This window comes from Lissotriton vulgaris, chromosome 7 (assembly GCF_964263255.1).
Source record: "Lissotriton vulgaris chromosome 7, aLisVul1.2, whole genome shotgun sequence".
Taxonomy (NCBI): domain Eukaryota; kingdom Metazoa; phylum Chordata; class Amphibia; order Caudata; family Salamandridae; genus Lissotriton; species Lissotriton vulgaris.
Window position 1 is genome coordinate 39788649 of NC_141695.1, and position 13395 is coordinate 39802043.

Sequence of the window (13395 nt, forward strand, 5' to 3'; positions counted from 1 at the left end):
AGTATTTTAAAAACAACATATTAATACTAAATCTAACAGTATAGAAGGATAGGAGGCTAGTTGCTAAAATTGTATTCCATGACCTGCAGTACAGTGGCAGATCTCTAATACCCCCCTGTAGAAAATGTAATATCTTTTAAATATTAACTATTGCAATAGTCATATTAGCATATGTGTGTTATTGGTTCACCTTTGTAGCATCATCTTGTTCTCTAGCTTAAATATTTCCATTGATGTTGTTTATGTTTCTTTTCAGGTTTTCTGCAAACACAGATTCCTGTATCACTGGACAAATGAAAGAAGAAAATCAGAGTTCAGTAAATTATTTTCTGGTTGTAGGATTTTCAGACCTTCCACGCCTACAAGCTCCACTCTTTGTTGCTTTTTTACTGATTTACTTATTAACTCTGGCAGGAAACCTTCTAATCATCACAACCATTTACTGCAGCTCCCATCTGCACACACCCATGTATTTTTTCCTTATAAATTTGTCCTTTAATGATATATGTTATGTTTCAATCATTTTTCCACACATGCTGGCCCACTTCTTTCAGGAAGGCACACAGGTGTCATTTACACAGTGCCTGCTGCAGCTGTACTGTTTTATGGTCGTGGAGGCTGGAGACTATGTCCTTCTCTCGGTGATGGCTTGTGATCGATATGTTGCCATCTGCAATCCTTTACATTACACATCCATCATGAGTAGCTCTATGTGCATACGACTAGCTTTGGTAACATGGATAGCAGGTTTCCTACTCCCAATACCACATACTGTCTTGCTTTCCCAGCTCTCCTTCTGTGAGTCACACATAATTGACCACTTCTTCTGTGATGCCACTACTCTTCTCAAGATTTCCTGTAGTGATAAAAGCTCAATTGCAATTCTTACCTATGTAATAGCTACTATAGTGGCACTAATGTCCTTCAATGTAATTATTATTTCTTATATCAAAATCATCTCGTTAATCCTAAATATTAAATGTAAAGGAGGGAGGCAGAAGGCATTTTCCACATGTCTGTCACACATCACTGTAGTTGTTTTATTTTTCGGTTCTCTTTTTGGTACCTATGTGCGGCCACCATCAACATATTCAGTCAACAAGATTTCTTCTCTGTCATATATTGCTGTTACTCCACTTTGTAATCCCATTATTTACACCCTAAAAAACACAGAGTTTAAGAATGCCTTGATGAAGTCAAAAATAAGAAGATAAGCTGTTTGAAGAAGAACATGCAGGTTCAAGTTTGGTAAACGCACATTGTTGAGCAATTACAAACTTTATTACACATGACTCCTAAAATTCAGGCAGTGAACCTGGAATGATCTTAATTCATGTACATTCATTTGCAACTGTAATGTTTAACACATTATTATCCACCAAATGTTAATATGATTTTTATTTTTGACAAAATTAAAGCTTCACATTATAAAGAAATTATCAGTTGTTAATAGGGCTGTCTCATGCTCTCATCTAAATAAAGCTATTGCTTTCTTTCTCAACTTTGAGTGGTTAACTACTTCTAATGTGGTATGATTTACTTAGACAATTTGGAAGTTTTAACCTCTTAAAGCCAGATTTACCAAAGCATAGTTCTGGTGTTCACGTGGCACCATCAAAACGCATACCCTCGCATTTGATTACATTTAGGTGCATATCATTTTGTTACATGGAATTTTAATGATTGTGAGGCGCTAAAATGAGTTCATGTTAATCTGTGCTGAGACAGAATTAATGTATTGTTGGACGTAGCAATTTCTGCAGGTCATCCCCAAACATTTGCCTTTACCCTCATGATTTCTGAACATTTTTGTTGGCTCTCAGGACTCAGAGCACTTTACCAAGTATAACCGGTGTCAAAGTGTTTGGGCCCTCTCCTTTAAACAAGGTGAAATTGGCTTACACGTAATTGGTACATTTAATGTACTTGGAAGTCCCTAGTAAAATGTTACAACATGTACCAAGGGCCTATTAATTAAATGCTATTAGTGGTCTCTCAGCACAGATTGTGAGCAGGGCCCAGACCTTGCTCTCCTGTGTTCCTGCACCGCTGTGCTTTCTCCAGGACTCCCTAGGGGCCATATTATCAAGAAAGGGTGATACATTATCGCCAGCAAAAGCGGTGATAACGGGCTTGATAATAGGCCCTTGTGAATTCCCATAGAAGCCCAGGTTAATACCAGAACCTGGGCTTCTATGGGAATTCACAAGGGCATAATATCTCCTGTTTCTCAGAGCACATTCTCCTGCTTTTACCTAATATTACTGTTAACTCCTTTCTTTATCCCAACTTTTATTACTGATTTTTCCTGCGTGTGCCTTGATTTTTACTGCTTTCTCCTTCCTATCCCACATTTTTTGGGTGCTTTCTCCTGTTTCTCCCACATTTTCTAATGCTTTCTCCTACTTTTAACCCAATTTTCTTCCTCTTTTACCTCGCTTTTTACTGCTTTCTCCTCCCCTCATTTTTTTAATTGCTTTCTCCTGCTTTTGCCTACTTTTTTACTGCTTACTCCTCCCTTTCACCTGTTTTTTGGAGTTTTTTTTCATACCCTGTTTATTACTGCTTTCTCTATCCTCTTCCCCTGATAGCACATTGAGACCTTTACGGGCGATTTGTCATGCTTTATAAACCCTGATTGATTGTGCCACCCACTTAAGTAGCCTTTTTTAAATAATATGTCTCAGTGCTGCCTTGAAGCCAGTGTGTGCAGTCTTAAGCTGCCATTTTGACCTGACCTTTCTTTTTATTACATATAAATAACCCCTGGAGTAGGTGCAACCCAGCCCATATGGCAGGGTGCAGTGTATTAAACAAGTCGGACATGTAATTTTAACTTTTACATGTCCTGGTAGTAAAACATTCTTAGATTGTTTTTTCATGACTGGTAGACATGGGGTCTCTAATTGGCAGGGGTATGCACCCTTGTCCAAGCAGGGACCAGCACTCTATCCAGGGTAGGGTCCAAAGCAACCCTGGGGTTTCTGTACCCACCCTCGGGTAGCATGGCACAGAGTAGGCTGTCCTATCATTAGAGGCAATGTGCAATGTATTTATGTAACACACACCTATAGTAACACAATGGAAACACAACAAAAAGGGACCCACACAAGCTTAGAAAAATAATATATCTTTATCTGGTAAAAGAGAAACAAATTGTACAAGAAAAATTCAATCAGTAGCAGAGGAGTTAGACCAGTTTAAGAGAAGAGGTGCTTTAAAAATGAGTGAGGTGCATTTTAGAGACTTTACTTTACTTTATCAAGTTCTTGTGATGAGGCTCTCCAGAGTACAGTCTCCTGTGGTGTGTCAGTACCAGGCAGATTCAGTCGGACCGCTTGAGTCAGTCAAGAAAAAACGCACTGAGATAAAGTCCTTGGTGGAGGGAGACATGGCGCAACCTCTGGGACTGCTCCGGTCAGCTTAACTGCAGCCAAGGAGTGACGGGGCTCTTGTTCCCAACTGGGGTGTGCAGAACAGGGGCTGCGAGCCCTCTGCTGAACTGGCCACCGGGTGTTTGGGTTCCCCACACTCAGGAAACACCTGGGCTTGCAGGGAGATATAAATCCTGGGAGAGTAAGGTCTTTGGTGTCCCTGTGGCCTCAGAAGAAGATAGGGAGTAACCCAACAAGTACTGGGAGTCACTCTGGTGTTTTGTCGTGATGCTTGGAGCAGGGTAGAGGTCAGCAGGCAGTAAGGCAGCACCATCTAGCAGAGGAGCAGTCCCTTGGAACAGTCAGCACAGTAAGAGTGCAATCCTTCAGCACAGCAGCCTTTACTCCATCGTAGAATACTCCAAGTCAGTAGTGCATAAAATATGTGGGGTCAGGGCTCTATTTGTATACCCTGATGTCCAGCTACTAGAAGGGGCAGAAGCTTCTGGAAAGGTCTTTGAAGTTCTGGTGGGTTCCATGTCTTTCCTGCACTGGCTCCTAACTGTCGGTCCTAACAAAGCAGAGCAGTTAATCCTACTGTGGAGTGGCAGGGCTCAACCTATTGAGGTGTAAATGCGAATCACCACTCCTTCCTCTCAATCTAAGAGGGCCATAGGAGTATGTAGATGGAGGCAGCCCTTTCTGTTATGCGGGGAGTCTAGGAAGTGTGCAAGTGTGGGGCTGCCACCCCGGGCCAGACGTGGGTTGGGGCAGGCACACAGAGCTGAGTGAAGGACAGAGCAAAGCCCACTTTCTAAAAGTGGCATTTTAGAAACAGTCATCCAAAATCCAAATACACCAACAGAGAGGATTTCTCACTACATTTTGAACCTTACCAAACTTGACATAGCTACTCCTTCCTGTTCAGGTATTACCACCTAAGGAGGGTATACAGGAATTCCTAATGCTGGCCTATGGAAGGGGTAGGCATCACTGTAATGGCAGAGGCCTGCAATAGGTTTTTCCAATGTCACCATGTATTAGAGGAGACCACTCGCATCTTAGCACTGATTAGCAGTGGCAAAGTGCCAGCAGTCCTGAGTCTAACAAAAAGATATAGCCCAGATCATGAGGCAAGAGGGCAAAAAGTTAAAGGGAGTCACCCTAACTCTGACAGGTCTAACAATTACTGCAAAGCCTACCCCTCTCTTAGCATAATATTGTGTTGCTTAATTATATTTAATAAGTGATAACTTCCAATTGGGAGCCAGTAGGAGTGTTTGGTGTTTAAATAATTGCATTTAAAATCTACTTTAATAGAAAAAAATTGCATTTTGAGTCACAGTTCTGAAAATGCCACTATTAGAAAGTTAACACATCTCCTTATGTTTACTTTTAGAAAGTTGGCATTTTCTTTTCTTATCTGCTGCCTGTAGCCTATATCCTGGGTCACGTGACTAGATGGTTAGGGGTTGTTGGCAGATGGTCTTTCTGTATTGCTTACAGGCAGTGAGACAAAGGTGAAATAGGTGTTGGCAGGATGTACAATTTCTGAATCTGTGAGTGGCAGAGCTGTCACTTACCACACTTAGCCATCACCAAGGCTCTGCCTCAGCACACTCACAGAGGATTTCAAACTAGTCTTTTGTGTCCCCAGACATACAGGGGCCAGGAAAGGGAGGCAGATAATTCCAAGTACCTCCGGGGAGTGGGGGTGAGGGGGGAGATGGAACCCTTCAGAAACATATCCTACTTCAAAGCTAGCAACAAGGAATCATAGTGGTCCAGCAGACTCAACTCTTCAGTACACCTCTGGACCTGTGGATACTGCAGAAGAACAGCAGATGTGCTTCTCTGCAGACAGAAGGACTGCTACTTTATTGCCATGGTACTCTGCTGCCCTGCTTTCTGTGAAGGAACAGTGTAGCTGCACCCTCTATCCCACACTGAGGTGATGCCAAGGGTCAGTTGACTGACCTCCTGTTATGAGCTACACGGACATTAAAAGATCACAAGGCATCCCTGCATCTACTCAGCTGATTTGATGCCTAGGCCTGGAATTAAAACTATCTGAGTCCTGATGACCTCTACTGGAGTGAGCTCCTGATCCCCAAGAGGTGTCCCTCAGGTCCTGGACCCTTGGTGTGGCGTCAGTTGAGCTCTTTCCCCAAGAAAAGGAAAATATCTGAAGTTTTAGGCTCAGAACTGTTCACACCAAGATCTTGCCGCCTGTACTGCCGCCAATGCCCTACTCTTCATGCCAGAGCAAACACCAGTGATGACTCGCAATATGAGAACTGCACTTCGCCCTACAGCATCAACCATACAAGGTGCTCAAAAGGATCTTTGTGCTATTGCAACAACCATCCGTGATGCCAGACCTGATCTGTGCCAGAGCAACCACCACCCTCAAAGCTCTCCCTGCTCCCCAGGGCCCCCTCCACCTGTTCATGCTGGATTTTAGAAGGTGACCTTTACAGCTGGACTTTCCTGGGCCCTGTATCCAGACTGCATTCCATCATGGTAAGCCTGAACTTGTGACTTTGACCTGGTCTTACACAACCCAATAACTGTGAGTGTAACTCTGTACTTTTAGGCACTATATTTACCTTAAAATCTTTGAAATAGCATATCACTGGCTCTATGGATTGGGTCTTTATAATCTTGGTGCCAAATAAATTATATAAATGTATTATATTTTTCCATTGTGGTTGGCCTGAACTTTTGACTTTGTCACTGCCCTTGTTGCTTATCAGCGCTATTTTAAAGTTTATTTAAAAAAAATCAATTTCTCAAGTTCTACTTATTGGATTCTTGTTGTTTTGGTTGTTTCATTTAGTAAAATAGGATCTGCTTTTCTAAACAGGTGTAAGATCTTTTTGTGTGTTGTTTTCACTGTTTTACTGCTTGAAGAGTTGCACAAATACTTTACACATTGCCGCTTAAGTTAAGCCTGAATTCTCTGTGCCCAGCTGTGAGAGGGTGAGCACAGGATAACTTTGGGTGTATTTGAGCCCTATGCATCTATTCAAAGAGGGGGGACCAGGAGCCAGTTGAGGTCCAGTGCCCGTGCGCCTAAAGTTAATCATATTAATCAAAACAGGAGAAACTGTTCCAGATGAGGGGTACAAGTAGTCACCCACTTAAAATAGAGTAAGAGAAAAGATGAAAGTAGTCCTAGGATTTTTGAGGGGCACTTGTGAGGAGAAAAAGTAAGTCTTGTCTCTTAATGCCCTCACACACCCCAAAGGATTTCTTGCTTCATTATTGGACGTTTTGCTCCTCTTCGGGCCGTGCTGCAATGCCCTATGGGTCCCCTGAAGTGTCACTTTAGTGGAGATCTTTTAAGACAAAACGATGTATAGTGCATGCGGGTGTGTGATGTGGGTCCTCTAAGAGGCTGAGTCGAAAACTGTCTAAGGGTTACCCAAAGAAGGATTTTTTATGAAAAGGGCACCCTTGGAAGGATGAAAAACCCATAGGTTAGGCATTACATATGTAGGCTTAATGAGCACTAGGCAACTAGAGAGGTCAATATGTTTTGTGCTTGTGTGTTTGAAACAGATCCGTGGCAGTGATTCTGCACAAAAACAGAACTATGAACAGGGGTATAGGACCTTGGTGTATAAGGACTGAGTGATCCTCCCACCTTAGTACCCATGAGCCCAGGACTGACTATCTATAGCGTCTCACTTGCTCTCCTACTCACTCACAGAGAAACAAATTCGACACCCCAGAAATGAACACTTCCAAATCTCTCAGGAATCGCACTAACAAGACTCACCCTTTCGCTCGCTCTCTTGTACTTGTTCACAATAAGATCTCAGAGAGACACAAAATGATTTAAAATATTTATTTTAACTAACATGCCCTAACATGCAGTATATGAGCCACAAAAAGCAGGAAAATGCATTGTACAAATACAGCCTATAGAGAGTATTTCTACTTCATAGGTGCTGTATCGCTCTTCTCCCTCGAAAGGTCCCTCTGCAAGGGTGTACCATCTATTTGTGTATCCTAATAAAAACCAAAGTAGGTTGTCCAAACAACAGCTGCATCGGTATGTTTTGTCTAAAGGTTACGGCCATGCCAGAACAACATAACAAGAGGCATTGTTGTTCGACCTTGCTCAAAATGTTCAAACAAAATCACAGGAACAGGCAGAGTGAACACAGCAATGAGTTCTCTTGTGAAAATGTCCATAGAAGGTATTGCTAAAAGAAAGTTGTATAGTAACATGCGCAAAGCAGCAGGCAAGCTGCAGCATGCTCATTGTAACTTAGAGAAAATGAGAATGTCTCTATGGGCCATGTGACAATGGCCTCCTACATAGCGATCCTAACGTACATGCGCATGGGGCAACAAGAGCACTGGAAGTTCCCCACTGCTAGAGCTGGAGCTAGCTCATTAAAATACCCCTGGTAGGACATCTGGGGGAGGACACAACCTTTGCCAGGCTTATCCTCTACTTTCCTCTTATACATTCTGTATAACTTGCTTGACCTGCCAAGCCAGCGGGAAGGCAGGGCAGAAGCTGAAAGCTCCCCAGAATCCCTAGCCTGTCATTGGCACCCCTTTGAAAGGGTGGACATCAACATTATAAGGTCCATGGATCCCAAGACAGCTCTAGCAGCAGGTTTATCATGGTTGATCATGCCACATACCCAGAGGCCATTTCTCTGAGAACTGCAACTGTACCTGTGATGGCTAAGGCCCTAATGGGGAATTTTATCAGAGTGGTTTCCCCTGAATAAGTGGTGGGTGATAGGGGCAAAAACCTCATGTCCGCTTATATGTAGTCAATGTGGAAGTAGTGTCTACCTACTTACACATTTTCCGCACCCTTCTATCCACATTCCAATGGGCTTGTTGAGAGATTCAACAAGACCCTCAAGGGCATGCATGATCAAGGGCCTGCCTGAGCTCATGTGGCACAAGTAGGGATGAACTCTTACCATGCCTGCTCCTTGCTCACAGGGAGGTGCCATAGAAGGGGGTTGGATTTAGCCACTTTGAGCTTTCGTAAGGTGACCTCAGCCTGGTTAGGAAAGGGTGGGAGCAAGCTCGCCAGAAATCTCCACAGGATGTGGTTAGCTACATGCTAGCCTTATGGAGCCACCTGGCCAGGTTTTAAAAGCAAGCTCCTGAACACGTGGAGGGCAGCCAGGAGGTAATGAGGCAGTGTTATAACCACGCAGCTATCCCTGTGGAATTCCAATTTACATAGACAGTGTGAATGATAAAGCCTGTGGGTCCAGGGCCCCTCCAAGACCATTGGACTGGGCCCTAAGAGATTGTTGAGAGGAAGGGGGAGGCCTCCTACTTGGTGGACATCAAGGCCCCCGACAACCCCAGAGGGTTCTTCATATCAACCATCTTAAACCACCATTTGAGAGAGGTCTGAGTTCGCCATGTTGATGGGGACAGATGGTGGGAAGGAAGAGACGATTTACCTCCTAGCATTCACAGAGAGGTATGGGTCAGTGGAAGATGTAAACCTCACCTCTACCCTGACTTCAGAGCAGCAGATGGATTGTCACAACTTGTTGGGACAGTTCTCCTCTCTGTTTTCCCTCACTCCTGGAGTTACATATTGGTGTACCCATGACATTGATAAAGGAGCCAGTCTCCCTGTCAAATACAGAATGTACTGGCTTTCTGAAAAGGTGAGGGCCAGCATCAAGAAGGAGGGATCTAAGATGTTGGAATTGGGAGTTGTTGAGTCCTCCAGTAGCCCTGGTCCAGCCCTTTGGTGCTGATACCAAAAGCTGCCCCATCAGGGTACTACCCCAGAGTTCCAGTTCTGTGTGGATTACAGGGGGCTCAACTCAGTCACCAAGACTGATGCTCACCACAGACCCTGGTCTGATGAGGTAATTGATAGGTTAGGGGCTGGCAATTTCATGAGTACCTTTGATCAGACATCAGGGTACAGGCAGATTGCCCAAAATGAAGGGTCAATGAGAGGTCAGCCTTCTCCACTCCAGAGGGCCACTAACAATTTAAAGTGATTCCCTTTGGATAGAGGAATGCCTGTGCCACATTCTACAGGCTGTATATGCAAACAAAACAGGTGATGGACCGAATGTGGATCAATGTCACACACTCACCCCAGTCCAAAGATCTGGGCCCAAATCCATCGTTTTTTTGCACTCCACACCACCCTGGGTTAGACAATGGCGATATGCAAATCAGCTCTGACCCTGTGCCCCATGGGAACAGTCCAGTCCGAACTAAAAAAGCCATGTCCTTCCCAGAACGGAATCAAGCATCCGAGGACCGGACCGGTTTCGAGGTAACACCTCTCATCAGCCCGGCTAGCTTGACTCCAGTGGTGTGGACATTCTACAGGCTGGCAAACCAGGTTTTGGCTGATATAGAGGTATTCAGTGATGCACACTTGGATGGTATAGCTGTCTTCAGTACCAGCTGGAAGGGCCACCTTTTTCACTTGCAGGAAATGCTTCAGGCCCTTCTGAAAGTGAGTCTGGATATCAAGGCCAGTAAGTGCCAGATAGGGCAGGGGTCTCTGCTGTACTTAGGACTTCCGGAGAGCAGGAGTAAGATGCAGCCCCTCCAGGTCAAAACACCATCATGGCCTCGGGCCACCCAAATATTCAAACTGAGATGAAAGCCTTATCGGGCCTCACAGGATATTACAGGTGTTTTGTCAAGGAATATGGCACCATTGTTCCCCCTTGACTGAGCTGACTTCTAAGAAGCAGCTAAGCAATGTGATTTGGACAGAGGCATGGCGGAAAACATTTGACTACCTAAAACAGGCCATGTGCACAACCCCTGTGCTCAAAGACCCTGATCTTTCCAGGGAATTAATTGTACAAACTGATGCCTCAGAAAATTGCATAGGAGCAGTTCTTTCACAGCTAAATGATAAGGTCCTAGACCAACCTGTAGATTCTATATCTAGGAGGTTACTACCTATTGAACAAAGGTGGAGTGCTATTGAGAGAGAGAAGCCTTTTCTGTTTTCTGGGCACTGACATAGCTGAGGCCATAGTTGTTTGGGACTCACTTACAGATTCAGACAGACTTCACACCCCTCAGGTGGCTAATGCAAATGAGGGGTGAGAAGCCAACATTGTTGAGGTGGTCCATCTCCCTACAGGGAATGGACTTTACTCTGGAACACGGACCAGGGTTAGATCACACGATTGCTGATGTTCTCTCCAGGTTCTTCTGCTTTAGTGAAAACAACTCCAAGGAGGTTAGGCTGGCTTCCCACAAACTGTTCGCCTCCAATTTAGCTGAAATCGTTTATCTTGCCCTAGGATTACCACTTTAATACCAGTGCTAAAGTGCTTGTTCTCACTCCTCTAAATATGGTTTGACTGACACAAACCTAATTGGCATCTTTAACTTACTTATAAGTCCTATGAAGAGTGGTATACCCTATACCCAGGGCCTGTAAATTAAATGCTACCAGAGGGCATGCAGCACTTTATGTGCCACCAACTTGTCCCAGGCCTGCCATTGTGTCCTGTGTGATACACTGCCATGTCAATTTGCTATTTTAAATGCCTGCCAACCTTACACTCCCCTTTTATTACAGATAAGTCTGCCCTAAAGAAGGCCATGGGTAGCCCATAAGGCAGTGTGCTGTACAAGTAAATATAGAATGTTTGCTCCTATGTTTGGATGTCCAGGTTGTGACAAACTCTCAAACTTGTGTTTCACTACTATGAGGCGTACCCCTCTCATAGGATAACATTGGAGATGCCTTTTCACATTTAATAAGCTGTTATTCCCAATTGAGAATAGGCAAACTGTCATTCTTTATACCTATGAAATTGTAATGATAATTGCAAAGCTGAATTTATCATTACAATTTTGAAAATGCCACTTTTCAAAGCTGTCATTTTTCTGCTGTTAGCCCTGGGTGTCTGCAGCCTGCCTCCATTTGCATGTCTGGGTTGGGTGACAGCTGGGCCTTTTGTATTCCCTCTAGACAGCCACACACAAAGGGAGCTTAGATGTGACTTTATGGGACATCCTTGCCGAATGTAAGGGAGGACTTGGGTCCAGCCTCATACTTACACCTGAATAGGCTGTGTCCTCTCCCCACACAAAAGGTTGCATAACCTCCTGTTGGGAGTCTGGGGCCAGGGCAGGAAATGGGGACCTCTGTGCACTTCAAAGCCATTATTTGAAGTCTCTCCAACTTCAAAGGCTCCACTAGGTATAAGAACTGGACTTCAGACCATCCCAACTCAGTACACTTGTGGGTATCCTACCAAGGAGAAGGTGTGTTGTGCTGCTCAAGGGCTGCCACTCTGCTAGACTGCTGCTGGTCTTGTTTTGTTCATTAAATTAAGAGCTATCACTAACCTGGTGTGGAATATTTTTGCATGGTGCATGGTGTTTTCACTGTTTTACTTCTTGAAGTGTTGCACAAATACTTTACACATTGCCTCTTGAGTTAAGTCTGACTGCTTCGTGTCAAGCTTAGGGTATGTTTGTGACTTATCCTGACTAGGATTGTGGTTACTGCTTGATTAGAGTCTGTATCCCAGTCAACCGGGAACCCAATTTCGTATAGAATTATATTTTTGTAAAAAAAAAAGGAAATATTGGTGTAGAATAAAAAACATTTTGTGCTTTGTTACTGTTCAAAAAAGGAAGCTATGTTGTGCATATATTGTGCATAGAAATACATTTTAGCATCTAATTTAGACCACCAAACTTGTTATGCACTGCAAAATTCCCTCAAAGTCATGCAAAGCAACGCATAGTGGAAGTTTACGTTACTCTCTGTGAAGGGTGCATTGAAAGGGTGCAACATGGATGTTTGCCTTTCAAACTACCGCAGTTTTTTAAATAAAACACCAGCAACTAACCATAGTATACATGTACATACTTCTCACACAACGCTGCACAATGCACAAAGCTTCCGCATAGCAAGACAGGGAGAGAACAGGAAAACACCATATCATATCTACAGAGGTATGCACTCTTTTCCCCTCTTCCCGGAACCAGCGCAAAATCAGGCTGCTGAGCGCCACACACACACCTTTGCACCTTGGTGCAAGGGTGTTTGTGTGAGTCTGGCAGAGGTTTTCTACTGGAAGGATACCCTTCCACGACAAAATACTCTGCTTGGACAAGCTGTAAAACATTCCCCACTCTGTATGTGTGCTTTACAGTGCAGCACACACTTGCAAAGTTGGAAAAGAAAGTAGAATTGAAAGCATTTCACAGTTTAACACATGCTTTCAAGAAGCATTATTTTGGGGCACAAAAAACCCTGTCTAATATTAATAGAAGACAGTGTTTTATTCAATAACCATTGGAGGTTGCATAGCAATGCCCCTGTACCACCCAAGGGGCACCCCCATTTATACAGATTATCGCAAAGCAGCACTTCACACTGGTTTGAGTTATGTTTTGTAACAAACCAACGCAAACACCAAATTGCATTGGTTTGTAATCCCCAAAAAGATATTGCCTCAGGTCTGCTTTAAAGCAATAAGGCAAATTGGATGGAAAACATCGGTAAATCTGGACCTTGATTTTGAAATTAAAATAGAGGGCCACTCTTAAGCAAGCAGAAAAACATCTGAAATGTCTCAATATGTCCTAACAAAATTCGCTTTGCATGTGTGCTGCACTGTAGAGCACACATCCAAAATCTCAAAAGTGTAGACTTTAGTCCAAGTATAGTTTTTCTTTTCCTGGAATAAAAACACTTTCAGGCCAAAACGATTGCAGTATGGTGCAAAGGTGTGTGTATCACACGGCTGGCGGATTTTGCGCCAGTGCAAAGGAAAGAGCATGATTGCGCCATAGTTATGTAAATAAGGTGATGTCCTTCTCTCTCCTTGTCATGCAACACTGCACAGCACATGAACTTAAAATGGTAGAAAGAGTCCTTATATTCAGGTTGTTGTCTTTCTTTTTTTTTTTTTTTTCAAAATATTCTTTATTGAAAGTAAGTTTTAAAATGATATAAATAACATTTTTTATCATAAATTTGGTTACAATATAGGTTAGATGGGATATTCTC

General features: G+C 43.5%; 1 protein-coding gene across 1 annotated transcript; it reads left to right on the top strand.

Moving 5' to 3' along the window:
• The first annotated feature begins 293 nt into the window (after positions 1 to 293).
• On the top strand, positions 294 to 1214 carry LOC147700648 (olfactory receptor 1G1-like). The gene has a single exon (XM_086929161.1). It carries the CDS (start codon positions 294 to 296, stop codon positions 1212 to 1214), a length of 921 nt encoding a protein of 306 aa, XP_086785287.1.
• The last annotated feature ends 12181 nt before the right edge of the window (positions 1215 to 13395 follow it).

Coding starts and splice junctions, on each gene's coding strand:
- LOC147700648 (XM_086929161.1), top strand. CDS start 294: ATGAAAGAAGAAAATCAGAGTTCAGTAAATTATTTTCTGGTTGTAGGA.